Consider the following 26086-nt stretch of genomic DNA (forward strand, 5'->3'; position numbering starts at 1 on the left):
ATCTCGATCTCTCCCTTACTCCCTCGTTCAGTTGTATTTAACCATTCACCTCATCATTTAGCACATTACAAGGAGAAACATCTGCGAGTATCATATTTGTGTTCATCTGGATAGAAGAATATGGTGCCGATTCACCGGGTGCGAAGGCATGTTTTAATTGAACTATTATATTAATACGACTATTCAAAACAATCATATTATAAAAGTACCCAACGACAATCCAGCTGCTGCTGGTTTAATGACTGGAGGTACAACTGAGATTTCAGACAATCAGCGTGATTACCACACAAATAGCACTTTGATTGAAGAGCAATACAGGAGGGTGCCAGCCTAAAACCATTGACAATGGAATAGGCCTACACATGCTCATACAAGGCTAACATAGGGTAGTTGGAGATAGTATGGTGATGTCTTATGACATTAACTGAGTTGTTGACGTGTGCCAAGCATGTAGAATGTACAGTGTGTTCGGAAAGTATTCAGACCCCTTGACATACCACATTTTGTTACATTACAGCCATATTCTAAAATGTATTAAATCGGTTTCTTCCCTCATCAATCTACACACAATACCTCATAATGACAAAGCAAAAACAGGTTTAGAAATTTCAGCAAATGTATTAACAAAAAATGAAATTATACGTTTACATAAGTATTCAGACCCCTTACTTAGTTCTTTGTAGAAGCACCTTTGGCAGCGTTTACATCCTTGAGTCTTCTTGGGTATGACGCTTCAAGCGTGGCATACCTGTATTCGGGGAGTTTCTCCCATTGTTCTCTGTAGATCCTCTCAAGCTCTGTCAGGTTGAGTGGGGAGTGTCACTGCACAGCTATTTTCAGGTTTCTGAAATGATTCAAGTCTGAGCTCTGGCTGGGTCACTCAAGGACATTCAGAGACTTGTCCCGAAGCCACTCCTTCATTGTCTTGGCTGTGTGCTTAGGTTCGATGTTCTGTTCGGTGGTGAACCTTCGCCCCCCAGTCTGAGGTCTTGAGTGCTCTGGAGCAGGTTTCATCAAGGTTCTGTCTGTACTTTGCTCCGTTCATCTTTTCCTCGATCCTGACTAGTCTCCCAGTCCCTGCCGCTGAAAAACATCACCAAAGTTGATGCTGCCACCAGCATGCATAACCGTAGGGATGGTGCCAGGTTTCCTCCCGATGTGACTCTTGGCATTCAGGCTGAAGAGTTCAATCTTGGTTTCCTCAGACCAGAGGAGCTTGTTTATCATGGTCAGAGAGTTCTTTAGGTGCCTTTGGCAAACTCCAAGTGGGCAGTCATGTGCCTTTTACCAAGAAGTGGCTTCCTTCTGACCACTCTACAAAAAAGGCCTGATTTGTGTAGTGCTGCAGAGATGGTTGTCCATTGGGTACTCACCTCCCTAGCCAAGGCCCTTCTCCCCCTTTTGCTCAGTTTGGCCGGACATCCAGCTCTATAAAGAGTCTTGGTGGTTCCAAACTTCTTCCATGTAAGAACGATGAAGGCCACTGTGTTCTTGGGGACCTTCAGTGCTACAGAAATGTTTTGGCCCATATCAAAGGGTCTGAATACTTATGTACATAAGGCATTTCTGTTTTTTATTGTTAATACATTTGCAAGCATTTCTAAAAGCTGCATCACTTACGTGTAGTGATGGTTTCGAAATAAGCGGATTAGTAAAGGATTCTTCTAAGTGTATTTTAAATCCATGTATTTAATGTTTTAAAGGGATTTTGCTGATTATTGTCACGTTCTGACCTTCCTTTTTTATGCCTTTGTGTTAGTCTGGTCAGGGCGTGAGTTGGGGTGGGTAGTCTATGTCCTTTTTTCTATGATGTATTTCTGTGTTTGGCCTGGTATGCTTCTCAATCAGAGGAAGCTGTCAATCATTATCGTAGCCTGTTTTCCAGATATGGGTTGTGGGTGATTAATTTCTGTTTAGTGTCTGTTCACCTGGCAGAACTGTTTTGTTTTCTCTTCATTATTATTTTGTGTAGTGTTCAGTTTGTTCAAATTAAACATGACGAACACTTACCACGCTGCATTTTGGTCCTCCTCTCCTTCCACCAACGAGAAGCATTACAATTATCCCCCAAAGTGTGACATCTATGACTGTATTAATTCCTAATTCTGAATTTGTTTATGTCATGGCAATGAATGGTAAGGTTAAAGAGAGTTAGTTTGCCTTTGATGCTTGTCAGATCTTATACAGTGCCTTGGAAAAGTATTCATCCCCCTTGGCGTTTTTCCTATTTTGTTGCATTACAACCTGTAATTTAAATTTATTTTTATTTTTATTTCATGTAATGGACATACACAAAATAGTCCAAATTGGTGAAGTGAAATGAGAAAAATAGCATGTTTCAAAAAATTCTACAAAATAAAAAATGAAAAGTGGGGCGTGCATAAGTATTCACCCCCTTTGCTATGAAGCCCTTAAATCCGATCGGGTGCAACCAACTACCTTCAGAAGGCATATAATTAGTTAAATAAAGTCCACCTGTGTGCAATTTAAGTGCCATATGATCTGTCACATGATCTCAGTATATATATATACTTATGCATGCTCAAGTTTTCATTTTTTTGTCTTATTTCTTGTTTGCATCTTCAAAGTGGTAGGCATGTAGAGCAAATCAAATGATACAAACCCCCAAGAAATCTATTTTAATTCCTTGTTGTAAGGTAACAAAATAGGAAAAATGCTAAGTGGGGTGAATACTTTCGCAAGCCACTGTAGCTATGTACACTTCATATCAAAGTTTTTGTACTCTCAATATACCACAGCAAGATGTCATTCTAGTGTATTACTTGGTAAATAATAGATTTGTGGTTGTGTTGGATGTCAAAATGAATTTTTTTAAATGGTGGTGGAAGACCGACTTTGTAATATAGGATTCAGTACTCACATACTGTAGGCTCCAGCAGCTGAAAGCTCTTAGATGCCATCTCTTGGTAGGTTCCTTGACTCCCCTGACTGCGGCAAAACTCATGTCCTATGTGAGTCACTGCAGTATAGGTCCATTCTGGCTTTATACAGTACATGGATCATCAGATCTCAGTGGGCACTTTTATACAGCAAATTTCAATAATGAGTCCCATATGACACCCTATTATTCCATACACACTATTAAGGAAATAGAGTGCAATATATATCTCTGACCTCACAGGCACAGACAACTTATGAATAAATAAAGACTCACCACATCCAACATTATCTGTTTTTAGAACAAGAATGTAAGGAGATGGAGGCCTCTTTTCTGCATTCAAAGTCATCTATTTGAAATACTTTCCCTCTGTGTGTCAAGTATTTCTATGGCCGGGTCCAATTTATTTTGAGGGGATTTATGGAAGTTAAAACTCATGAAATGTAATTAATCCCTCTATATCTCTCTCTCTTCCAGGAAAGACAGAATGGTCACCACAATCAACTCCAGTTTCTGGTAAAACTACAAAAGTCATTGTCCGTCCATTTTCTACTCTAGACCCTGGCTGTTCCATGATGTAAGTGAAGCTTGCCTTGATTCTCCTCAATTGACAGTTAGACCATGAACCTTAGAGACTCTATCGTTGCACGGACCAGGCCTTCCCCAGTTTGGATTTAGCGCCACCCTCATCTATCCATCGAAACCGCCAGCCACGTGAGGCTGCAGCGGTGGCCGGTGGTGGTGGCGGTGGTGGGAGGACCTTCACACATAGCGCAAAGCACGCTGGGATATTTTTCCCAAAAACACACTGAGGCACCACCATGAGGAAATCCACCACCTCCTGTCTTTGTCACATACTGGTCTGCCTTTGCTTCATCCAGAGGTGCTATGGGGCTAGCCATCATATCCCAGCAGACAAAGTGACCATCGCCAAGAACCAGACCAAACTGGCCAATGGTGAGACAGAAGTGCACCACAGGCCTAAACGTGGCTGGATCTGGAACCAATTCTTTGTTTTAGAAGAACACATAGGACCGGACACTCAATACGTGGGAAAGGTATCGTATTGTTTTGCCCTACTTCACAGTATGTTTGTAAACAACAGCTTATTTCATTCCAAGGAAACTTGGCTCTGGCTGTGTCTCAAATGACACACTACTGTATGTCCAACATGGTGCACTACTTTTGACCAGAGCTCTAGAGGCCCTGGTCGAATGTGGTGTGTTTTTCTGCACGGCAGTTTTGTCTATTGGAAATGCATTGCGGCAGTTACAGGTTACAGGGGATTTGCCTTGTTGGTAGTCTGGATGCTTTTGTTCTGACTAATTATGTTGAAACCAAATGTGCATCCAAAATAGCACCATTTTCCTTATATAGTGCACTACATTTGAACAAGGCCCGTAGGGCTCGGGTCAAAAATAGTGCACTATGTATGGGATAGGGTGGCATTGGGTTTGCAGATTCAATCTCACTCGTTAATTTTGTTAAGACAATAAGACGTCTACTCTGTCCAAGTTCTTCTCATGAGTATGTGTCATGTTTTATTCAGGATTAATAAACAAGATCCCTTACACCGTCTGTCTAGCACTTTGGGAAAATCTGATTAGTTTAATGAAAAAAAAATACCCATCAAAATTTGTCGGGGTAAGCTAGAGACTGCTGTGGCAGAGCTACAGCGGTTTTTTGTCACATCCCGAAATCAGTATTCTCACAAATAAGTATATCGTTTTGCTCTACGATACTCACAAGCTTCACGGGACTTACTTGTCTCAAGTTGCTGACACCGGCGTCCCAACTCCGAATAGGTCTGCTCACAAAAAGGTCTGAGCGGTTTAAGCTACAAACTAATATGACTCCACCATCAAAAGCTGAGACTCTCACGAACGTTAACCTGTTCTCTGTTTTATATTCACGGGGCTCGTCTGAAGCTAACCCGGTACAGACCGGTAAAAGAAGGAATCAAAATGTATAGGCTTTTTTGGGACCAAGGTTACACATGGAACCTTTATTTTTATTTTTATGCTTCCTATATCTCTCAGATGCGTGTCAGACACCTCAAACCGTACTTACCTTTGATAAATGTTTAGTCTATCTGTTTTGCCATGAATGTGTTATTCGGTACGTTTCCATGGTCTAATAGCAGTAAGGCCAAAGTCTCTTAGGGAAGATTCAATTGTGAACAGAGCTTTTTACAGCAACCTCTCAGTTACAAAAATATAACATCTTTGTTTGTTTGAATTAACCCTAGTACCACAATTGAGTTATGTTACACAGGGGCTCCGTGGATGGCTCTTTGTTACATAGTTAAAGTGTGAATTGAATTGAATGTATTTGTCAATTTATATAAAACGTATAGCCTACTGCCAATATATACCTAAAAAAATATATAAAAAATAACAGAACACATAACTCTTATTTATATCCACAGACTGTGGTCCATTAGTGGCATATACAGTACATCTGAGCTACATGTCATACCAGCTATGGGCTCAGACTGTCACATCAGACATTATGGATGTCACAAAGACTGAGAGGCAGGCACTAGAGATGACTGGCAGTCGTAACCTTGTGCTCAGAGGGCAAGAGCAACCCAGCAGGTCTGGTCTGCGTTCGCTATGGTGACTTTTCTGTTACTTAACCAGTTTCCCATGGCTTATTTGGTATGTCCTCAGCTTACAGATTGCCTGGCCCCCTTATCTCCTGAAACGTGGAAATGTGTTTCTCCGCTGCAGTGATCATTATTCTAGGCACTCGGGCAGAAGCTAATCCCTTCAACCACACTCAGAGAGAAAGAGAACGAGGGAGTTGGATCACTCCTCTCTCTCTCTGACTGCACGCACATGTGTGTGCATTTCAATACAGAGACGGGAAAAGGATGTGAAATGAAAAAATACAAATATATATATAAAAGCAAGAGCAGCCCAGAGAGACAACAGATAGAGGTGGAAAGAGAGTGAGAAAAACACAACATAACCCCTCTAATATCCGCTAAATATGATTACTCAGCATCACCACTAAGTTGTTTGTTATGATCACAGGGATGACAACCAGAAAGCAAGGCTATATCACAGATGCCTGGGTAGTAGTGTTAGACCAGGGAAACACATATCTTTATAGGTGTTATTTAGTGATGAAACATGGCGTGGCTAACGTTATAAGATGCATGAGTGAACCGAAAAATCCCCAAGGTGCCACCAAAACATTCTCTCAGCATTTCCTGTGTTTCTGTCTGTATTATTGCAGCTGACTAACTGAAGTAGTACAAGGGTATTAGGGAATAGAACATCCTGATTGAAACTGCGTTGTTGTTTAATTGCAGTTTTTCAGTTTGTCACTAATTGCATGAAAGAATAATTACTTCCGTGGATTATATTAACATTACATAGAGCTACTGCTCATCCTTTGATGTCTCTGATTGGCTGGCTGTCTCTATCATGCTTAATAGATAATGGGCACTCTTCTTTTCATCCCTCTACCTTAGAGCGAGAGAGAGTTACGGTTGTGTGCCAAAAGGCACTTTATCCCCTTCAATGTGCACTACTGGTCAAAAGTACTGCTCTAAATAGAGAATATGGCGCCATTTTGGACTCAGATAACATGGTGAGGAAAGCAACACAAACATGAACAGCTAAATCTTTCTGTATTATAACAGGGCCGTTAAAAACAGACATACAAATTATTAGACATTAATTAGACACGCTACATTTGGATGGAGAGAGATTATGTTTCTTGACGGCAGGAGAGAAACTTGCCAACATTTAATTATGTAGTTGTGGGATTGGTGTACCATGTCCTAATGTGGCTAGGAAACAGAATGACCCTTAATTAAGCCAAGACAGAGGAGGATTCATTCGTCACATTCAAACACTATATTGTTCTCATCACTGCACTTGGTTAAAAAAAATGCAGACACTAGCAAGCTGCAAAGGAGGAGTGGAAGGAGAGGTTTCTTGTGTAGGAATAGAGAGAAATTAGAAATGGCGTCTTTTTGCAGGCACTAACTCTGGACAATGCCTGTGTGGAAATTAGTGACGTTTCTGTAGGGTTTTTGGATAAACATTGAAAATATGTTATTTTGAGATCTTCATCAGCTAAAGTCCCTTTTTGTGACTTTTGAAGCTTTAATGTAACTTAAAAAAGCAGATGAAGGAAGGCATCATACTTTAAATTGTATTGCTTGCATAGACGTTTAGCAGATGTTATTGCTGGTGTTGTGAGTGTTCCAAGCTCCAACAGTGTAGTAATATCCAACAATACACAACAATATACACAAATCTAAAAGCAAAAGAATGGAATTAAGAAATATATAAATATTAGGACGAGAAATGTCAGAGTTCGGAGTATACAGTTGAAGTCGGAAGTTTACATACACTTAGGTTACAGTCAATTAAAACTAATTTTTCAACCATTCTACAAATTTCAAAACTATAGATTTGGCAAGTTGGATAGGACATCTACTTTGTGCGTGACACAAGTAATTTTTCCAACAATTGTTTAGAGACAGATTATTTCACTTATAATGCACTGTATCATGACTCCAGTGGGTCAGACGTTTACATACACTAAGTTGACGGTGCTTTTAAACAGAAAATTCCAGAAAATTATGTCATGGCTTTAGAAGCTTCTGATAGGCTAACTGACATAATTTGAGTCAATTAGCCTTTGTACCTGTGGATGTATTTCAAGGCCTACCTTCAAACGCAGTGCCTCTTTGCTCGACATCATGGGGAAAACAAAAAACAGACATCAGAAAAAAAAAGTGTAGACCTCCACAAGCCTGGTTCATCCTTGGGAACAATTTCCAAACGCCTGAAGCTACCACGTTCATCTGTACAAACAATAGTACACAAGAATAAAAACCATGGGACCAAGCAACTGTCATACCGCTCAGGAAGGATACGCGTTCTGTCTCCTAGAGATGAATGTACTTTTGTGCGAAAAGTGCAAATTAATCCCAGTACAACAGCAAAGGACCTTGTGAAGATGCTGGAGGAAACAGGTACAGAAGTATCTATATCCACAGTAAAACAAGTCCTATATCGATATAATCTGAAAGGCCCTCAGCAAGGAAGAAGCCACTGCTCCAAAACCGCCATTAAATAACCAGACTACGGTTTGCAACTGTACATGGGGACAAAGATCGTACTTTTTGGAGAAATGATCTCTGGTCTGATGAACCAAAATAGAACTCTTTGGCGACTCTGGGATGCTGGCCTTCTAGGCAGAGTTACTCTGTTCAGTGTCTGTGTTCTTTTGCCCAGCTTAATCTTTTATTTTTATTGGCCAGTCTGAGATATGGATTTTTCTTTCTGATTGGCATTTCCTGTGTATGGAATATGTTGTGCTTCAGGAGCCGGTGCATCCCAGCTTTGAAGTACGTACATCAGAGTTATTCTGCAGCTGTTCCAACAGCCTTAACTCCTCTGGCTGTTCCAGCTGAGCTCTTCTCACAGTCTGTAAAAGGCGATCATCAGAAGTATTACCAAGGGTTAGTGGTACCGGAGCAATGGCAGAGAAGACTGACACATTTGAACCCCATGTAAATTCGTAGCTTCTGATTGGAAGAAATGCTTCTCGCTCTTATTGTGTAGAAACCAGTAGCAATTGTGTGCGATATCAATCTGGACACCACTGAAGTACATGAAATCAGTTCCCAACACGACAGGAAAAGCAAGGTTCTTGGTATGTAGAATAACTGAAGGAATCATATAGGAGCGGTTACACAGGCGGAACTCGACCACACTCCATCCAAGTGGTCGTTTAGCCTCACCATCAGCCAGATATAGTGGACCTTCTGTCCACGGCTTCAAGTTGCATTGTGGACCTTTAATCTCCTTCCGCAGTTTCTCATTATGCAGTGTTTAGGATGACCCAGTGTCCAGGATGGCTCTTCCTGTCCATGGGCCTATGGACAGGGGTAAGACCAGTTGGTGCGGTATTAACTGAAAGGAAGTGGATGTCGACGGAGGGTATAAGCAGTGACTCTTGGGGTTTCAGCTCTGGTCAAAGCACCCACAGTAGGATGGTCGTTCTTTCGAAGGGAGTTAGGTCTGTTGGCCTGTTGTGACTTCTGGTTTCTGGAAGGGTTTACTTGATACTGACTTGGACATCTGGCTGAAGAATGTCCCTTTTTGCTACATCTCCAACAGAAAACGGGAGGGTTCTTGGCTGGAGACTCTGGCTTTGTTGATGGTCTGGCTTGGGTAACTGTTTGGGTGTCTGTTTCTTTCTCTGTTCATATTTCTGTTGGCATTCTCTGTCCTTCTCGAACTGCTGTACCAGTCGAACTAGTCCCCCGACAGTGGTAACTCTTTCTCGGAGTTGACTGGCTAGTATTGGGTTGATGTTCTTCAAGATCAACTTAATGACCTCTTCCTCCTCAATGCTAGGTTTCCACATTCTGCACGGGGAGTGGTGACCGTATGCAAAGTCACGGATACTCTCTTTCTCTCTTTGCACTCGATTCCTGACTCTGTCAGCCAACTCATCAGTGTAGTCCTCAGAGAGAAATGCAGAGGAAAACTTGGCCTCAAAGTCAGCCCAGGAGGTAGTGGTGAGACGTGCCACATCCCACCAGTCTCGAGCTATCCCATGCAACACATTCCTTAATGTGGCAAGGAGTTCTTCGTCAGCCAGGGGATTGAGGGCAAGAAAGTCACAACATTTTCCAGATACATTAGAAGATCAAGACTGTCATCCTTTTTCCGAAAGGTGGGAAATTGCCATTTAATGGGCATCGCCCCCACATGACGTCTACTCAAATCACCATGAACAAGAGAGCTAGGAAGGGTTGAGGAACTAGAGGGTGACGGAGTTATCAGACCATGAAAATGAACACCAGGATGCAAGGTGGATTGCGTCCTGCAAGGGGTGGCTGCAGTATGGCCTCGTCTCTCCTGAGGTGCCAGCTTGCCTCTCAATGGTCTGAATTGAAGTGGACACCAGAGAAGAAATGTGCAAGCAGTTGTGCCTAATGGAGGCCATGTCAACAGACACGTCTTCCAACATTTTACCACATTTAGAGAGCTCGGACTGCAAGTGGTCTACAGTGTTAACCAGGGGAGAAAAAAACGAATTACCGTCCTTGAGGACCTCAGTGTGGTGATGTTGCAGGCGCCACTGGAGAGTGGCAGTGAGTTGGTTTCTTTGGTAGTCAAACTACCTGTCAATGGTACCAGTAATTTCCTGTCTTCCACTCTCACTGAGCTCTGTCAGCGTGTGGGTTAGAGTGCTCCTTGAGTCTCTGAATTCCATTGCACTCTGTTGTTGCTCTTCCCTCAGACATTTGAATTGATAGTGGATTAGAGTTTTGGAGATGTTCTTGAGTCTGTCGAATATCAAGGATGTCACCTTGAAGTTGTAAGACTACAACCTCTGATGATCAACCAGAGGAAGGTTGGGTGTCAGAGGGAGGGCTAAGCTCAGTACTTCCACACAGGTCCATCTCAATAAGTGAGTAACTAGTTAGACCTCATGTGGCCTGTGGTCAAGACCGAGCATTCAGATTCACAGGGCTCTGGCCCAAATCAACTCCATTATCTTCATTCACATTATGATTTGTTTTGTCAGCTCAATGGTCAGAATGACTATGTGTATTCCCATTGACAGGTATGATATGGATGAGCACATTTTCTTGGGGTGAATCCATTGTTTTAATTCCACACAAAAGATTTGCTTTGGTTATTTCTCAATGTTGAGAGGTCCCATCTGGGGTGCCATTTTTTATATAACAGTTTTGACTTGAGGTTGTTGTTTGTAGGGGTGCCAGATAGGTTGTGCCTACCAGAAAACATATTGATTTCTCCTTTTGGTTTGGGAGGGAATGAGTCCCGTCTGACCCGTCAAGTCTACACCAATACAAAAGTCCGGATGGACATACACTTTTCATAAACTCTTGAAACATTGGAAAGAACTTCAAAACAACTGTATTCTTTTGCATAGGTTGTATTACGAACACAAATTATCACACACATAATAAACAACAAATAATGAGCTCTGGTTCCTCTACAAAAGTTCTTTACTTCAGGCCTAAAAGAGTCCAGCCCGGTAAATGAGCTCAGAGACCTAAGTCACGCAATGTTTTTAGTCCATTCATTTAGTGTAGTGTAAACCCAATCTCAATCATACAATCAAAATATCAACTCTTTTACCACAAAACCATAAAGAATATCACAGCTCAATATGTCTTCAACTAAAACTGACCACATAAATCATCACGGTATACATCACTCTAAAACATATGAAATACCGTATGCAAGTTGTAGTCAGTCAGATGATCCAATCTGCCAACAGATCACAGGCCACGAAGAACCAGAGGAGAACAACTGAGATGTGTATTCCAAAGTAAGCAATGGGTAGATCTGATCCTGGTTAAACTTGCGACTAGGCTACAAAGCACACTTTTACATACAACAAAACAAATGGAGTAAAGATGCTTCGGAACTGAGGGTTGACCACATCCTCATGTCTCCATCACAACCCTACTTTTGCGCAGCTGATGCTGGCATTTTCATTGAGAATTAAAGGAAAAGCGCCCTAACTGAAGGAGAAGCACTGAGACGGTTCAGACAAATTCAGAGCCGTCACAAGCTGCCAGTCGAGGACTTGTGAGGCGTCTGTTTCTCAAACTAGACACTCTAACGTACTTGTCCTCAGCTGTGCACCGGGGCCTCCCACTCCTCTTTCTATTCTGTTTAGAGCCAGTTTTCGCTGTTCTTTGAAGGGAGTAGTACACAGCATTGTAGGAGATCTTCAGTTTCTTGGCAATTTCTCGCATGGAATAGCCTTCATTTCTCAGGACAAGAATAGACTGACGAGTTTCAGAAGAAAGGTCTTTGTTTCTAGTCATTTTGAGCTTGTAATCAAACCCACAAATGCTGATGCTCCAGATACTCAACTAGTCTAAAGAAGGCCAGTTTTATTGCTTCTTTTATCAGATAAACAGTTTCAGCTGTGCTAACATAATTGCAAAAGGGTTTTATAATGATCAATTAGCCTTTTAAAATTATAACCTTGGATTAGCTAACACAACGTACCATTTGAACACAGGAGTGATGGTTGCTGATAATGGGCCTCTGTACGCCTATGTAGATATTCCATAATAAATCTGTTGTTTCCAGCTATAATAGTTATTTAATACATTAACAATGTCTACACTGTATTTCTGATCAATTTGATGTTATTTTAATGGACAAAAAATATGTTTTTCTTTCAAAGCAAGGACATTTCTAAGTGACCCCAAACTTTTGAAAGGTAGTGTATATAAAAATAGTTAGGACACACCTTCAAATTAGTGGATTCGTCTATTTCAGCCACACCCGTTGCTGACAGGTGTATACAATCGAGCACAAAGCAATGCGATCTCCATAGACAAACATTTACAGTAGAATGGCCCCTACTGAAGACCTCAGTGACTTTCAACCTTGACTAGAATACAGTGTATACACATGAAATGGGTAAAACCGTAAATAAACATGATTAAAGTAACCACTGTTCCATGTCTATATACATAGGGCAGCAGCCTCTAAGGTGCAGGGATGAGTAACCGGTTGGTAGTCGGCTAGTGACAGTGACTAAGTTCAGGGCAGGGTTCTGGGTGGAGGCCGGAGAGTGATGGATATTTAACAATTTGATGGCCTTGAGATAGAAGCTGTTTTTCAGTCTCTCTGTCTCACCTTGGATGCACCTGTACTGACCTCGCCTTCTGATAGCGGGGTGAACAGGCCGTGGCCCAGCTGGGTGAGATCCTTTATGATCTTCTTGGCCTTCCTGTGACACTTCTTGGCCTTCCTGTAGATGTTCTGAAGGACATATGCTCCCGGTGATGCGTTGGTCTGACCGCACAACCCTCTGAAGAACCCTGTGGTTGCGGACGTTGCAGTAGAACATTTGTGGACAGAACTGAAAAAGCGTGTGCGAGCAAGGAGGCCTACACACCTGACTCAGTTAAACCAGCTCTGTCAGGAGGAATGGGCCAAAATTCACCCAACTTATTGTAGAAGGCTTGTTGAAGGCTATCCAACACGTTTGACCCAAGTTAAACAATTTAAAGGCAATACTACCAAATACTAATTGAGTGTATGTAAACTTCTGACCCACTGGGAACGTGATGAAAGAACTAAAAGCTGAAATACATCATTCTCTCTATTCTGACATTTCACATTCTTAAAATGAAGTGGTGATCGAAACTGACCTAAAACAGGGAATTCTTACTAGGATTAAATATCAATAATTGTGAAAAACTGAGTTGAATGTATTTGGCTAAGGTGTATGTAAACTTCCGACTTCAACTGTGTGTATATATATACAGTATATACAAACTACTGGTCAAACGTTTTAGACCACCTCAAGGGTTTTTCTTAATTTTACTATTTTCTACATTGTAGAATAGTAGTGAATACATCAAAACTATAAAATAACACATATGGAATCATGAAGTACCCAAAAAGGTTAAACAAACAAAGTGTTAAATAAATCAAAATATATTTTTGAGATTCTTCAAATAGCCACCCTTTAACTTGTTGACAGCTTTGCACACTCTTGGCATTCTCTTAACCAGCTTCACTTGTCTTGAAAGAGTTCCCACAAATGCTGAGCACTTGTTGGCTGATTTTTCTTCAGTCTGCAGTCAGACTTATCTTAAACCATCTCAATTGGGTTGAGGTCGGCGGATTGTGGATGGCAGGTCATCTGAAGCAGCACTCCATCATTCTCCTTCTTGGTAAAATAGCACTGACTCAGCCTGGAGGTCCAAACCAGATGGGATGGCGTATAGCTGCAGGATGCTGTCGTAGCCATGCTGGTTAAGTGTGCCTTGAATTATAAATAAATCACAAAAAATGTCACCAGCAAAGCACCCCCACACCATAGCACCTCCTATTCCATGCATTACAGTGAGAAATACACAGGCAGAGATCATCCCTTCACCCCCACCGCATCTCACAAAGACGCGGCAATTGGAACCAAAGATCTCAAATTTGGGCTCCAGGCCAAAGGACAAATTTCCACCGGTCTAATGTCCATTACTTGTGTTTCTTGGGCACAGCAAGTCTCTTCTTCTTATTAGTTTCCTTTAGTAGTGGTTTCTTTGCAGCAATTCGACCATGAAGGCCTGATTCACAGTCTCCTCTGAACAGTTGATGTTGAGATGTGTCTGTTACTTGAACTCTGTGAAGCATTTATTTGGGCTGCAATTTCTGAGGATGGTAAATCTAATGTACTTATGCTCTGCAGCAGAGGTAACTCTTGGTCTTCCTTTCCTGTGGCGGTCCTCATGAGAGCCAGTTTCATCATAGCGCATGATGGTTTTTGAGACTGCACTTAAAGAAACTTTCATATTTCTTAAAATTTGACATATTGACTGACCTTCAGGTCTGAAAGTAATGATGGACTGTTGTTTATCTTTGCTTATTTGAGCTGTTCTTGCCATAATGTGGACTTGGTCTTTTACATAATTGGGCTATCTTCTGTATACCCCCCTACTTTGTCACAACACAACTGATAGGCTCAAATGCATTAAAAAGGAAAGAAATTCCACAAACTAACTTTTAACAATGCACACCTTAATTGAAGCTGGTTGAGAGAATTCCAAGAGTGTTCAAAGCTGTCAGTAAGGCGAAGATTGGCTATTTGAAGAATTTGTTTAACACTTTTGTTTACTACATGATTCAACATGTGTTATTTCATAGTTTTGATGTCTTCACTATTATTCTATGTAAAAAATAGTAAAATGAAAGAAAAACCCTTGAATGAGTATATGTTCTAAAACTTTTGACCGGTAGTGTGTGTGTGTGGTGATCCTAACCGACCTAAAACAGGGAATTTTTACAAGGATTACATGTCAAGAATTGTGAAAAGGTGTATGTAGACTTCTGACTTCAACTGTATATATATATATATATATATATATATATATATATATATACAGTTGAAGTCAGAAGTCTACATACACCTTAGCCAAATACATTTAAACTCAGTTTTTCACAATTCTTGACATTTAATCCTTGTAATAATTCTCTGTTTTAGGTCGGTTAGGATCACCACTTTATTTTAAGAATGTGAAAGGCCAGAATAATAGTAGAGAGAATGATTTATTTAATTATTTATTTTATTTCTGCCTACAAACGTTCTACAGGTTTGAGGTCAGGGCTTTGTTATGGCCACTCCAATACCTTGACTTTGTTGTCCTCAAGCCATTTTGCCACAACTTTGGAAGTATGCTTGGGGTCATTGTCCATTTGGAAGACCGATTTGCGACCAAGCAAAAAAACATCTTGAGATGTTGCTTCAATATATCCACATAATTTTCTTTCCTCATGATGCCGTCTACTTTGTGAAGTGCACCAGTCCCTCCTGCATCAAAGCAACCTCACAACATGATGCTGCCACTCCCGTGCTTCAAGGTTGGGATGGTGATTTTCGGCTTACAAGCCTCCCCCTTTTTCCTCCAAACATAATAATGGCCATTATGGCCAAACAGTTCTATTTTTGTTTCATCAGACCAGAGGACATTTCTCCAAAAAGTACGATCTTTGTCCCCATGTGCAGTTGCAAACCGTAGTCTTTTTTTTTTTTTTTTGTGAGCAGTGGCTTCTTCCTTGCTGAGCGGCTTTTCAGGTTATGTTGATATAGGACTTGTTTTAATGTGGATATAGATACTTTTGTACCTGTTTCCTCCAGCATCTTCACAAGGTCCTTTGCTGTTGTTCTGGGATTGATTTGCACTTTTCGCACCAAAGTATGTTCATCTCTAGGAGACAGAACGCGTCTCCTTCCTGAGCGGTATGACGGCTCCGTGGTCCCATGGTGTTAATACTTGCGTACTATTGTTTGTACAGCTGAACGTGGTACCTTCAGGCATTTGGAAATTGCTCCCAAGGTTGAACCAGAGGTCTTGGCTGATTTTTTTTATTTTCCCATGATGTCAAGCAAAGAGGCACTGAGTTTGAAGGTAGGCCTTGAAATACATCCACAGGTACACCTCCAATTGACTCAAATTATGACAATTAGCCTATCAGAGGCTTCTAAACCATGACATAATTTTCAAAGCTGTTTAAAGGCACAGTCAACTTAGTGTATGCAAACCTCTGACCCACTGGAGTTGTGATACAGTGAATTATAAGTGAAATAATATGTCTGTAAACAATTTTTGGAAAAATTACTTGTGTCATGCACAGAGTAGATGTCCTAACCGACTTGACAAAACTATAGTTTGTTAACAAGTGGTTGAAGTCAGTACAGTCAGTATCTGGTGTAGCCACCTACTGCATTAAGTACTGCAGTGCATCTCCTCCTCATGGACTGCACCATATTTCCCAGTTCTTCTGTGAGATGTTACCCCACTCTTCCACCAAGGCACCTGGAAGTTCCTTCATTTCTGGGGGGAATGGCCCTCACCCTTACCCTCCGATCCAACAGGTCCCAGACGTGCTCAATGGGATTGAGATCCGGGCACTTCGCTGGCAATGGCAGAACACTGACATTCCTGTCTTGCAGGAAATCAAGACACAGAACGAGCAGTATGGCTGGTGGCATTGTCATGCTAGAGTGTCATGTCAGGATGAGCCTGCAGAAAGAGTACCACATGAGGGAGGAGGATGTCTTCCTTGTAATGCACAGCGTTGAGATTGCCTGCAATGACAACAAGCTCAGTCTGATGATGCTGTGACACACCGCCCCAGAACATGACAGACCCTCCACCTCCAAATAGATCCCACTCCAGAGTACAGGCCTCGGTGTTCCCCTCATTCCTTCGACGATAAACTTGAATCCGACCATCACCCCTGGTGAGACTAAACCAGGGGTGTATGGTCCAGCGACGGTGGGTTTGGGCCCATAGGCGACGTTGTTGCCGGTGATGTCTGGTGAGGTCCTGCCTTACAACAGGCCTCCATGCCCTAAGTTCAGTCTCTCTGAGCACTGATGGAGGGATTGTGCATTCCTGGTGTAAATTTGGCAGTTGTTGTTGCCATTTGTTGTTGTTGCCATCCTGTACCAGATGTACCGATCCTGTGCAGGTGTTGTTACACGTGTTCTGCCACTGCAAGGACGATCAGCTGTCCGTCCTGTCTCCCTGTAGCGCTGTCCCAGGTGTCTCACAGTACAGACTGCAATTTATTGCCCTGGCCACATCTGTAGTCCTCATGCCTCCTTGCAGCATGCCTAAGGCACGTTCACACAGATGAGCAGGGACCCTGGGCATCTTTCTTTTGGTCCTTTTCAGAGTCAGTAGAATGGCCTCTTTAGTGTCCTAAGTCTTTAGTGTCTTAACGACCATTCCACAGGTGCATGTTCATTAAATGTGTATGATCATTGAACAAGCATGGGAAACAGTGTGTAAACCTTTTACATTGAAGATCTGTGAAGCTAAATGGATTTTTTGAATTATCTTTGAAAGACAGGGTCCTGAAAATGGGATGTTTCTTTTTTGGCTGAGTTTATATATACACATTATGTGTGTTATTGTTACTCATTTCTTTTGTTATTCACTTTGTATTTATTCCTTTTGTCACTATTAATTTATTTGTAATCCTTTTTATCTTTAACTCAGCATTGTTGGAAAAGGATCCTTAAGTAAGCATTTAACTGGTAGTCAACGCATGTTGTCTACAAAGTATGTGAAAAAATACAATTGATTTGATCTCAAGGAAATTTTGTCAAGTCATAAGATGATTTATTAAGTCATACCTTTTTTTTAAATAGTTATATAATTTATATACATATTTATGCATTCATATATTTCATGAATGGTATATTTATGTAATGTAAATGAGTTTATTTAAAAATGTGAGTACATGCACTAATAGCTCAGTTGATTATTACTGTAGATCCTTATAAACCATTTACTAATTTGCAGCCCCTAATCTAAGTTTGCTGCAAGAAGGTTTGTGTAATCCATTGGGTTGCTTTAGCATTAGCCAGCCTAGCATGCTGATTAACAAAAGTCAGTTTATTGAAAAACAAGCAGTATTTCAATCTTTTTTATTTTGCGGCTTGGATAATGGGATCATTTAGGAGTACAGGTACGTTTGAGGTACGTTTTTAAGCCCTATCTCTTGTCCATCACCGCTGTGAAAACATATTTGTATTGGACCTTTTCGACTTTAAAAGACAGACTGAACTTCATGTTGAGTTTTGGCGAAGCACAATAACATTATTACACTCAAAATATGATATTATGTTCTTTTGAAATTAATTTTCTTCATATAATAATGTTTCTGAAGAACTGCCTAAACAATAAACTTGATTTGCGTGTGATGGCGTTTATTCAATTGATTTATTTGACTGTTAAAATAGTGGCTATATGTATTCGTTGAGGCCTGGCTATTCTTGTGTTAAACAACCATATAGCACTGCACATATGCTTTTGGTTCAAGTTGCTGATGTTGCTGATCACTTGTGATTTATCAGGCCTTTGTTAGTGGCTGCAGTATTTAACCTTATAAAATATCTAGCTGAAATTGTTCAATCAAGAAGTTAATGCAATACATTTATAAATATGTATGTACGTACAGGGTGAGTGTCACGCCCTGGTCAAAGTATTTTGTGTTTATCTTCATTTATTTGGTCAGGCTGCAGGGCTGCCCCTGGCAGTGGGTTTTTGTATGTGGTGTGTATGGGATTGGGATTGTAGCTTAGTGGGGTGTTCTAGTTAAGTCTATGGCTGTCACGCCCTGGTCGAAGTATTTTGGTTCTCAATCAGAGGCAGGTGTTTATCGTTGTCTCTGATTGGGAACCATACTGTAGTTGTGTCAGCCATATTCTTTGAGTGTTTCGTGGGTGATTGTCCTTAGTGTCCTTGTTCCTGTCTCTGTGTTAGTTTACACAAGTATAGGCTGTTTCGGTTTTCGTTACGTTCATTACGTTCTTTGTTTTGTAGTGTTTATAATTGATTCGTGTTTTACGTTTGTTTATTAAACATGGATCGCAATCTACACGCTGCATTTTGGTCCAACTCTCCTTCTCCACAAGAAAGCCGTTACAGAATCACCCACCAACCAAGGACCAAGCGGCGTGGTAAACAGAGGCAGCAGCAACAGCAGCAGCAGGAGAAACGACAGGTGCAGCAGGAGCAACAGTAGCAACAGCAAAGGCAGCAGCAGGAGAAGCAACAGAGGCAGCAGCAGCAGTGGGAGAGGCTGCACTATTTGGATAAATGGACTTGGGAGGAGATCCTTGACGGGAAAGGACCCTGGGCAGAGCCAGGGGAATATTGCCGCCCCAAAGCCGAGCTGGAGGCAGCGAAAGCAGAGAGGCGGCATTATGAGGAGCTAGCACGGCAGAGCGGCTGGAATCCCGAGAGGCACCCCCAAAAATGTCTTGTGGGGGAGGCACAGGGAGAGTGTGGCAGAGTCAGGAGTCAGACCTGAGCCAACTCCCCCTGTTTACTGTAAGGAGCCATGGATGGAATTGGAGCTGTCGGCGAAGCTGAGTGCTGAGTCTGAGAGTGTTGAGGATGTATTGGACAGAGTAGAGAGAAAGCTGTTGGTTTGACATAGTATGCACGGCATTCGCCCTGAGGAGCGTGTTAGCTGTCCGATGTCACCCGTGTCAGTTCCTCGTACTCAGCCTGAAACGTGTGTTGGAGTTCCGGGGGATTTGATGCCGGCTATACACACCAGGTCTCCAGTACACCTTCACAACCCAGTGTGTCCTGTTCCTTGCACTCACCCGGAGGTGCGTGGCCCGGTACCACTAGTGCCAGCTCCCCGCACCAGGCTTCCTGTGCGTGTCCTCTGCCCAGTACCACCAGTGCCAGCACCACGCATCAGGCCTACAGTGCGTCCCACCTGTCCAGCGCTGCCGGAGCCTTCCTCCTCTCCAGCGCAGCCGGAGTCTCCCGCCTGTTCAGCGCTGCCAGAGCCTTCCTCTCCAGCGTTACCGGAGCTTCCCGTCTGCCCAGCGCCATCAGCGCCGCCAGTCTGCCCAGCACCGCCAGTCTGCCCAGCGCCGCCAGTGCCGCCAGTCTGCCCAGCGCCGCAAGTGCCACCAGTCTGCCCAGTGCCGCCAGTCTGCCCAGCGCCGCAAGTGCCACCAGTCTGCCCAGTGCCGCCAGTCTGCCCAGCGCCACCAGCGCCGCCAGTCTGCCCAGCGCCGCCAGTGCCGCCAGTCTGCCCAGCGCCGCCAGTGCCGCCAGTCTGCCCAGTGCCGCCAGTCTGCCCAGCGCTGCCAGAGCCTTTCGCCTCTCCAGCGCTGCCGGAGTCTTCCGCATGTTCAGCGCTGCCAGAGCCTTCCTCCTCTACAGCGCTGCTGGAGTCTCCTGTCTGTTCAGCGCAGCCAGAGCTGCCAGCCTATATGAAGCAGCCAGAGCTGCCAGCCTGCATGGAGCAGCCAGAGCTGTCAGTCTGCATGAAGCAGCCAGAGCCGCCAGTCTGCATGGAGCAGCCAGAGCTGTCAGTCTGCATGGAGCAGCCAGAGCTGTCAGTCTGCATGGAGCAGCCAGTCTGCAAGGAGCTGCCAGTCTGCAAGGAGATGCCAGTCTGCAAGGAGATGCCAGTCTGCACGGAGCTGTCAGTCTGCAAGGAGCTGTCAGTCTGTAAGGAGCTGCCAGTCTGCAAGGAGCTGCCAGTCTGCACGGAGCCGCCAGAGCTGCCAGTCTGTAAGAAGCCGCCAGAGCTGTCAGCCTATATGGAGCAGCCAGAGCCGCCAGTCAGTGTGGAGCAGCCAGAGCCGCCAGTCAGCATGGAGCAGCCAGATCCGTCAGTCTGCCAGGATCCGCCAGTCAGCCAGACTCTTCCAGATCTGCCAGTCAGCCAGACTCTTCCAGATCTGCCAGTCAGCCAGACTCTTCCAGATCTGCCAGTCAGCCAGACTCTTCCAGATCCGCTAGTCAACCAGACTCTTCCAGATCCACCAGTCAACAGACTCTTCCAGATCCGGGGATCTGCCAGAACTGCCAGTCGGCCAGAATCTGCCAGTCGGCCAGGATCTGCCAGTCAGCCAGGATCCGCCAGTCAGCCAGGATCTGCCAGATCTGCCAGTCACCCAGACTCTTCCAGATCCGCCAGTCAGCCGGGATCTGCCAGAACTGCCAGTCGACCAGAATCTGCCAGTCGGCCAGGATCTGCCAGTCAGCCAGGATCCGCCAGTCAGCCAGGATCTGCCAGATCTGCCAGTCAACCAGACTCTTCCAGATCCGCCAGTCAACCAGACTCTTCCAGATCCGCCAGTCAACCAGACTCTTCCAGATCCGCTAGTCAACCAGACTCTTCCAGATCCGCCAGTCAACCAGACTCTTCCAGATCCGCCAGTCAACCTGATTCTTCCAGATCCGCCAGTCAACCAGACTCTTCCAGATCCGCCAGTCAATCAGACTCTTCCAGATCCGCCAGTCAGCCGGGATCTGCCAGAACTGCCAGTCGGCCAGGATCTGCCAGTCGGCCAGGATCTGCCAGTCGGCCAGGATCTGGTAGATCCATCAACCTGCCTGAGCTTCCTCTCACTCCTGAGCTTCCCCTCAGTCCCGAGCTTCCCCTCAGTCCCGAGCTTCCCCTCAGTCCCGAGCTGCCCCTCAGTCCCGAGCTGCCCCTCAGTCCCGATCTGCTCCTCAGTCCAGTGGGGTTCTGGGTGAGGACTACTAGGCCATGGTCGGGGGCGAGGGTGGACTATCCAGGGACGTGAGGAGGAGGGACTAAGATATTGATTGAGTGGTGTCCACGTCCCGCGCCGGAGCCGCCACCATGGACAGACGCCCACCCGGATCCTCCCTATTGTTTTGAGGTGCGTCCGGGAGTCCGCACCTTAGGGGGGGGGGTTCTGTCACGCCCTGGTCGAAGTATTTTGTGTTTATCTTCATTTATTTGGTCAGGCCAGGGTGTGGCATGGGTTTTTGTATGTGGTGTGTATGTATTGGGATTGTAGCTTAGTGGGGTGTTCTAGTTAAGTCTATGGCTGTCTGAAGTGGTTCTCAATCAGAGGCAGGTGTTTATCGTTGTCTCTGATTGGGAACCATATTTAGGCAGCCATATTCTTTGAGTGTTTCGTGGGTGATTGTCCTTAGTGTCCTTGTTCCTGTCTCTGTGTTAGTTTACACAAGTATAGGCTGTTTCGGTTTTCGTTACGTTCATTACGTTCTTTGTTTTGTAGTGTTTATAATTGATTCGTGTTTTACGTTTGTTTATTAAACATGGATCGCAATCTACATGCTGCATTTTGGTCCGAGTCTCCTTCTCCACAAGAAAGCCGTTACAGTGAGTCAAACCATGAATCAACCATTTTAAAATACCTTATAAGTAATCTTATGCGTTGATAATAACTTGTTTCTAAGTACGATAGTAGTACATTATTAATAACACACTACCATTAAACACCTTGTAAATCATTTAGAAATAATGTGTTTATAAATGTGTAAATTACTTTGATTGTTTATTGGCATGTACAAATTTAGAAACAATGATTTATAAATGGTAAGTCAACTCTTTACAAACATTCTAGCAATGGTTTATAAAGTGTTACCGACTTTGGAATGAGTGTGTAGACCCGTCACTCATGTCTGTCAGGCTCTGTTCTTAATCCCCTTCTGGTGCACTGTTTAATCCCCGGTGACCCTCCTCAGGGGACCCATGCATTTGGGAAATGACAGGTCTGTGTGAGTGAGAGAAAGAAAAATGCCAGGCAGAGGACAGGCCTTATGCAGATATGCTCAGTAGAGATGGACGGCCCTGGTCAAAAGTAATGCACTATATCGGAAATAGGGTGGTATTTGGGACGCAACCCAGGAAGACACCCGCAGGTCCAGTCGGAGGTGTGAACGTCTACATGTCACTTCAGAGCAAGCCACACGGTGCCTTGATGTTACACTAGCTATTAGTATTGTGCTATTCTTCTATTCTTCTGTATGATAATGCTTGTGCAAAGACACATAGATGGGTGTTGACAACCTTTCAAAGTACAAATTCAGTCCCACTTTAAAGACATGTTTAAACCATATATTCCTTTTTTAATTTGTTTAATTTAAAACAATACAAATACATTGTCTCAAAGTCGAGCAATGCAATTACATTGAATATTACACAGGGCTGTGAATAGTGTAGCTTGTCCCTGAGTTGGCAGACAAATACTTCTTGCCTTTCTGCCTGTTGGAGGTACTGCATGTTGGTTCCAACTCCCTAAGGTCAATGTCCTCGCCACGCGGAAATCTAATTAGCGTTTATAAAATCCCCAGAAAAATCTGTCCGTTTAAGCTAGAGACATCATTTGTTTTGCAGTGGATGCGTCTAAATCCACCGCATCCGTCTGCGTAACACTTCCACATCTGCGGTGAAAGGTGACAGTTAGAGCAGTGTTTTTTAGACCATGAGGCATCCCAAAAATCAGTCTTGTCACAAAATCGTCTGTAGGTTCCGAACGGTTTGGCCAACTATTATGTCCCCTCTTAGGAAGGATGAGACTCACAAACACGATGGTGATCTCTGTTTTGCTCTATGACCCCCACAAGCATCTTGGGACTTGTCTGAAGTCATTACATCCGATCTGCCAACTTGTGTAAAGGTGTGTAAAGTTGTGTAAAGGAGAAACTCTCAAGAAAAAGTACATGTCGGTTGTTTTGCTCTAGGGCGCCCAGAGGCCTCACAACTCTCACAGGACTCGTCTGAAGTTCCACAGTTCCAGTTTAAAACATTTATGGAAGGAAAGTGCACTCGGAAAGTATTCAGACTTCTTTCACAATTTCTTACATTTTAGCCGTATTCTAAAATGGATTAAATCTTTTATTTCCCTCATCAATCTACACACAATACCCCATAATGACAACGTTTGATTTTTGCTCTGAAATGCACTGCCAACTGTGGGACCTTATGTACATAGACAGTTGTGTGCCTGTCCAAATCATGTTCAATCAATAGAATTTGGACTCCAATCAAATTGTAGAAACATCTCAAAGATGATCAATGGAAACAGGATGCATCTGAGCTCAATTTCGAGTCGATTAGCATAGGGTCTGAATAATTATCTAAATAAGGTCTTTCTGTTTTAAATATTTAACACATTTAATACATTCACTTTGTCATTTTGTGGCATTCTGTAGATTGATGAGGAAAAAAATATTTTGTAAATTTTTTAATAAGGCTGTCACATAACAAAATGTGGGTTTGAATACTTTCCGAATGCGCTGTATGTTGGAATATAGTTTAGTGCCTAAACTAAGGGGATAAATACATGTAAAAATAAAAAATAAATCCTATATCACTCTGAAAAACAATCATTTCGATTTTTTGGGGGGGACTATCTGTTTTTTTGTGTAGTGAGTCTGTTAATCAATGCATTTGTATGGGCTAATAGCAGTAAGGCCAAATAATTTTGATACATATTTTTTTGATACGTCAATTTGTCTTAACTTTCAAAATCAAATAGTAAAATTATCCTTGGTATGACGTTCTTAAAACAATTCCATACAGCGTAGAAGTATCCCCCCCCCAACCCCACTCCCCTGGCATAAACAGGGCTTAAACTCTTATGGGTTAAGAGTAACAACAAATAAAGTTAACAGGTCTGTTAGTAAATGCCCTTGTCACACCAGCTGAATAAAGGTGTTTCTGTGCTACACCAGAAATACTCTAAATGGGGAATTGGGAAACTCAATTTGTTTTTCGTATTATTGTATTCCTCTTTCATTTACAAACCTCATGACGTGACTATGAGATGTGGCTGTATCTAGTGGGATTTTTATTTAGCTGAGCCTGTTAGCTTGCTAAATGTAATTTGCTAGCTAGCGGTTGATTTGAAGTCACCAAAATTGATTGAAATTACAATTGAGGTAGCTGTGCAATCTAACTCGATACTTAACAAATTGATTAAACAAATTTAAATTACAATAAATAAAAGTTAACTTGCTAGTTTTTCGCTATCCAGTGGCACCACAAGTGGATATTTGTTTTGCTGTCACAATCGTTGTAATGAGTGGACCAAGATGCAGCATGGTACGGTTCCATTCTCTTTATTAGGAAGTGAAACTCAAAGAAAACAATAAATCGAAAAAAGAAACGTGAAGCAACAATAGTGCTCACAGGTAACTATAGATAGTCAAGATCCCACGAAGCACAAAGGGGAAAAGGCTGTCTAAATATGATCCCCAATCAGAGACAACGATAAACAGCTGCCTATGATTGGGAACCATACAAGGCCAACATAGAAATATAATTACCTATATGACCCACCCTAGTCGCAACCCGACCTAACCAACATAGAGAAAAAAAAGCTCTCTATGGGCAGGGTGTGACAGTACTCCCCCCCAAAGGTGCGGACTCCGACCGCAAAACCTAACTCAATAAGGGGAGGTCCGGGTGGGCATCTACCATCGGGGGCGGCTCCGGTGCGGGGCGAAGTACCCACTCCACTCGCGGATACCTCATCTTCAATGGAAGCTCTGGACTGGGAACTGTCGCCGGAAGCTCTGGACTGTGGAGGCGCACTGGAGGCCTGATGCGTGGGGCCGGTACAGGTGGCACCGGGCTGGTGACGCGCACCTCAGTGCGGGGAGGAGGCACAGGACGTACTGGACTGTGGAGGCGCGTGTCAACAGCTGCCTCTGATTGGGATCAGGCCAACATAGAAATATAATTACCTAGATGAACCACCCTAGTCACACCCCGACCTATCCAACATAGAGAATAAAAAGCTCTATGGTCAGGGCGTGACATTTGCGAACTCATCACTGTGCTACAGAAACACCACTAACCAAACAATAGTGCAGGGCATGCACACTGAATTAAAGGGCAATTAAACAAAAAAAATGATGTTTCTGAGACATTTTCCCCTGATGTAGTTAATGCATTGTTGTGAACACAGAAAATGTAATTTTGTTGTTCTTCTATTAAAGAAGTTTGATAAAAACTGAGGGAAAACCAGATTAAAATGTGGAAAAACCAAAATCGGGAAAAACATAACTGAGAAAACGTAATTTTGGAAAACAAATCTGAATTAGGCAACAAGTTTGACTTTTGGGGGGGAAGTTGAAGTCAGATCCAATATTAGCTATGCACCCAAGAGGGAAACAGGTTGGGCCATCCTATAAATGTTTTAGAGTGATATTACATAATATATACAATTTAGCAGACACTTTTATCCAAAGCGATTTACAGTCATATGTGCATAAATGTTTACGTATGGGTGGTCCCGGTTAATCAAACCCATTATCCTGGCATTGCAATGCTCTACCAAGATTCATGACGAGGTTATAAATGCTTTGTGAAA

At 43.0% G+C, this 26086-nt stretch overlaps 1 protein-coding gene across 1 annotated transcript in view; it reads left to right on the plus strand.

The window, feature by feature from the left end:
- The window catches only part of LOC115130438 (cadherin-18-like), a 231320-nt gene that overhangs the window by 71157 nt on the left and 134077 nt on the right, over nt 1-26086 (plus strand). The window contains exon 2 of the mRNA XM_065019556.1: nt 3377-3957. Coding sequence (XP_064875628.1) covers nt 3721-3957 — 237 coding nt within the window. The 5' untranslated portion in view covers nt 3377-3720. The remainder of the gene's footprint in view (nt 1-3376; nt 3958-26086) is intronic.

This window comes from Oncorhynchus nerka, linkage group LG6 (assembly GCF_034236695.1).
Source record: "Oncorhynchus nerka isolate Pitt River linkage group LG6, Oner_Uvic_2.0, whole genome shotgun sequence".
NCBI lineage: Eukaryota > Metazoa > Chordata > Actinopteri > Salmoniformes > Salmonidae > Oncorhynchus > Oncorhynchus nerka.